Source organism: Drosophila willistoni (assembly GCF_018902025.1).
Source record: "Drosophila willistoni isolate 14030-0811.24 chromosome XR unlocalized genomic scaffold, UCI_dwil_1.1 Seg143, whole genome shotgun sequence".
NCBI classification, from domain to species: Eukaryota; Metazoa; Arthropoda; class Insecta; order Diptera; family Drosophilidae; genus Drosophila; species Drosophila willistoni.
The window spans coordinates 5,911,061-5,915,521 of NW_025814056.1; the positions used below are offsets into that span (position 1 = coordinate 5,911,061).

General features: G+C 34.5%; 1 protein-coding gene across 1 annotated transcript; it reads right to left on the reverse strand.

Annotated features, from left to right (window-relative positions):
- Window positions 1-3,050: 3,050 nt before the first annotated feature.
- Window positions 3,051-3,491, reverse strand: LOC124460657. Its single transcript, XM_047011929.1, has 2 exons — window positions 3,401-3,491; window positions 3,051-3,321 (listed from the first exon to the last, which is right to left on the reverse strand). Exons 1-2 carry the CDS (start codon window positions 3,485-3,487, stop codon window positions 3,091-3,093), a joined length of 318 nt encoding a protein of 105 aa, XP_046867885.1. The 5' UTR covers window positions 3,488-3,491; the 3' UTR covers window positions 3,051-3,090.
- Between the last annotated feature and the right edge of the window lie 970 nt (window positions 3,492-4,461).

Consider the following 4,461-nt stretch of genomic DNA (forward strand, 5'->3'; position numbering starts at 1 on the left):
TTGTACCCACATGCCGCTATGGCATACAAATTTGAGGCACAGCATCACAACACTGCGCACAATGACAGGAGCACCCCGGGTTCGTACGAGAAAACACTGCGATCTGGGCATTCCCTACATTGCTTCGATCGACACCGAGCTAGACAAGAAGAAGATTAAAAAGACTCCATCCATCCGATATTCGAAGAAGACAAAGGAACTGTATGCTCCATCCTTCTGAAGTAGCTGTTTTCAATTAGATCTATGTATGTGTACTTATTTCAATACCATCATAATATCATGTAGTACAAAACACTTTGTTTATTAACTCCAGACCAAGCTAAAATACAGGAATTAAGGCCGAACTGCGAGCAAAACGTCTGTAATAAATAAATAAAAACTTACTATCATCAAAAAACAAAAAATATATAAATTTTGAATCTTAAAACTCTAATATAATTTTTATAAATATAATCTTTGGTATTTCCTAACATTCTGATCTTTTTAGGACCTTCAATAGAAAATTTTTTGTGTTTTTTTACTGACTAAATGAAGTATTTATGTCATTTGGCCGACTTTACATTTAATTATTTAAATTGCAAGGGCGGAAGTGGGCGTGCTTTAAATTTTAAATAAACTTGATCACCATAGATAATACACGAGTCTACTTACCAAACTGGGTGGCTTTATCTTTTATAGTTTCCGAGATATATGCATTGATACAGACAGATGGCTATTCGGCTGATCAAGAATTTACAGTGAAAGCTACCGTGAGCGGACAGTTTCGATTCTAGCATTTTTGTCCTTCTGCGGGAACTGTCCGCAATTAGAGTTCTCACTGTACTTTAAGGGTCGAAAAAGCTTTCTTCTGCTTGTGTTACATACATTTTGGCGACATTAGCATTTTAAACTGTCGGTGTCCCCTTAAATAAAACTTTGAATAATTAACAAATTTTCATTTTCGATTACGATTAAATTTGTTGGAATTGAAATTTATAGTTTTCTTTCGTTTTCGCTTTCAAATCAACATAAAATCGTAAAAATTTTTAAACAATGTTTTATACCCTTGTAGATTACTCAGATGTTAGACCAAGCCCATAAACTATATATATTCTTGATCAGCATAAGAAACCGAGTCGATATCTGTCCGTACGTATAACACTTACCTCGTCAATTAGATAGACACTGAAATGACAATTCGTTGGATCGGAACGCTTTAACATATATAGCTGTCACAAAATCCATCGTTCGAAAAGCCTACTTAATTGAGAAATACATATCTCACAATCAGTAGAAATCTAAATTTGTTAAAGGATTTCAAAATGGGCCGAACCACAAAAATATATGAACTTCAGTGGAGACTAACTTTACTTCTTCTCGCTTATATTACAATTGAGGCCAACTATCTATTATGATTCTTACACAAAGAGTTCTTTATTGGGATCTATCCATTTGATTCCAAACCATGTTTATTCGAATGGCTTATATATTACCTTTTAATATTGTCGAATGACGTACTTAAGGAAATTCTAAAACAGTGAAAACTTATACAAGTATGGTAATCTTATTTATTTTTAATTTAAAAACCATTTCGATTTCAAATTTATTAGTCAAATAATGAGTTTCAATCGTATAGCAAGGGTTTTTACATATTAAGGGACATCTTGTGTGATGTTAATGAAAGTTTGGACTTGAAGCTTGATCAAATATTTTATCATTTCGGTGCAACAATTTCCTGTATGTCTGGCCATGTCCAAATATTAAATGCCATTGTCACAAACGGCAACAACTGAGACTATGAAACTGTCAACTATTGATGATGATGATGATGATGACGATTACGATGAGGCAGGGAACCAACCAGTCAGTCGCCGGTTGCAATCAGTGAGCGAGTGCCTGGAGTCCAGTAGTTTTTGCAGTTGCCAATATTCTTGTAACATGCAAATTTCAACGAATTTCAATCACATATTCGCTCTTTCTCTCTCCTTCTCTGTCTTTTGTCTCTCGTTTGCCGATATGCGCACAGTGCGTATGAGCAATGAAAAAGTAATTAAATTTAACAGCCAAACGGGACAGCATTGGGAACGACAACGACTATAACTGCCAAAGCTCTGGCTAGTTAGACAGGAACAAGAGCACAACTAACCAAAAGGGAACAAAAAAAAAAACAAGAAGGGATCCCAAAAAAATATGCGAGGAAATGCGAACGAAAACTGTCATTATTAACGCATTGAACGACAGCTGCTGCCCCTCCCTCCCCACACACAAACACACACACAAAAAAGGGAAGTTAGGTAGGTGCCATGTTGACACTTTTCACAGGGTGCCCCCCACCCACTCGCAGTGAAAGAAGAGGAGAACCTGTAGGGAGAGAGAGAGAGCGAGAGAGATGAAGACCAAATGACATTTATTGAAATTTCATCATTAAGAGTTGAGAGAGGCAAAGGAATGGCAGTTTGTCAACTTTGCTGCATGTCGAACTTATTTAAATTCGAATTGTGACACGTGTGCGTGTGGCATGCGGCATGTTGATGCCATAAGCATGAGCTGATGCGACAGCGGGTTAGGTTAGTAGTTCCTTGACAACCCTTTTTTTTTTTTTGCCTGCATTTTGAAAATCAGTTTTGGCATCTCACTGAACAGCATAATATCCCCAAGGACTTTGAACAAATATTCCTTTTCGTTGCTTTTTCTTTTTTGTTTGTCGTGCATAATTTTCGAAAAAATAACTTTCAACTTGGAAAAGAAAAACCAAAACGAGGTGAAGATGACAGAAAATGTATGCCCTTTTCCATCCTTAAGGGAGCTCTCTACACTGATACACATCAAAACAAAAAGGAAAAGTTAGATAAAATAATAATTTCTTAATAATATGATGGGAAATGAGGGTGAAGTGACCCAGCAAGTGAGGAATAGCTCGTGATCGTGTATAACCTCAATTTGCGCCAAAGCAAATTTTCTAGAACATGGTCATCGGGTATAACCTCAATTTGTCCAATGCGCAATCGAGCCAGCTTTCTTCGCACACACCCACACCCGCACACACAGAGAATTAATATAGTCACTTTACCTTTAGTGTTTAATTCATGTATTTAATACAAGACAATTGGTTTAAATGCCATAATCATGCGCCTCTTGGACGAAATTCATAGATTTCAATTCCTCCATGAACTGTACTAAACACTCAATGTGTTTACTCAATTCCAGAAAACATATGTTCAAATCGCTCATTAATTTCTTCATCATTAATTCCTTTTCATCCAAGACTTTTAACATCTCTTTTAATGCCATCATCAGTGTCGGGATATCTTCAGGGAGATTGAAAGCTTCATTTTCCTCAATCTAAACGAAATTGTTGTAATTGAACGTTTTGTTAACCAAATATATACATATACATATATTTATAAGAATATTAACTTACTTCCACCATATTGTAATTAATTTCCTTTAACTTTTGCAAAACAACGTTGTTGCGGTAAGAACGGAAGCCAAGTGAAAATTTTGTCATTTCCCAACACGTTCTTATAGTGCTTATTGAGCAGTGCTGCCATTTTAGCTTTTTTTAAAGTCAGATTTGACTTTATTTTAAACATCAATGCGTGAAAAAATGTGAATCTAGAGATTTGTGGGAATTATAGCTTTTATCAATTTTATTTAGCTTTTTTATTAGCTTCTCTTTATTTTTTCCATATATGCATGTATTTGTTTTCATCTATTTATTAAAATAGAAATATGTATGGGCATTTCCGTCATGTCGATACGGCATTTTAAGTATTTTTTACTTTGAAATATACTATATATATTGTATTGTGTGTGTATAACTTTTAATTTGTTTTGTTTTTAAATTTTTTAAATATGTCGATATTCGCACGAAAAAAAACGTAAATTTCCACCATATTGATGGGTACCGTTAGCTCTTGACAATTACCCATTATATATAGAATTAACGTAAACACCATTATTGTGCACATTCAAGGAAGAAGAAAGCACGTGAGAAAGAGAAATCACTATTTTAGAATTTTGTTATTTGCCAAGCTAATCAAAATTATTATGGAGCAAAGTGTAATTTAAACAACTGCACATGAAATCAACACTTAAAACTGTAGCATTAAGCACATTCCAGTTTAAAAATTTTGAAAAATCTAAAAATTTATATTTATACGGTTCATACGTTGGAAATCCTACGAACATAAGCCAAAAAGTCCTCAGAAGTCCTACGGACATTTGCCATAAAATTTGCCACTTGCCACACTTCTGACCAAGGGTATAAATATGAAACTGTTTAACCTAAATTTTTAGTAAGTAAACAGTGTTTTAAGCACAGCTGAAACCCAGGACTTAGCTTTATTTAGTTTTTTTTCGGTTAGTTGTGCCAGCACTGTATTAGAGATAATGGGAACTTATAAGATATCGATTGTTATCTAAAATGCCTGTGCTGGAGATCGACTTAATTTTTTCTTTTCACAATTTTTAAAATACTAA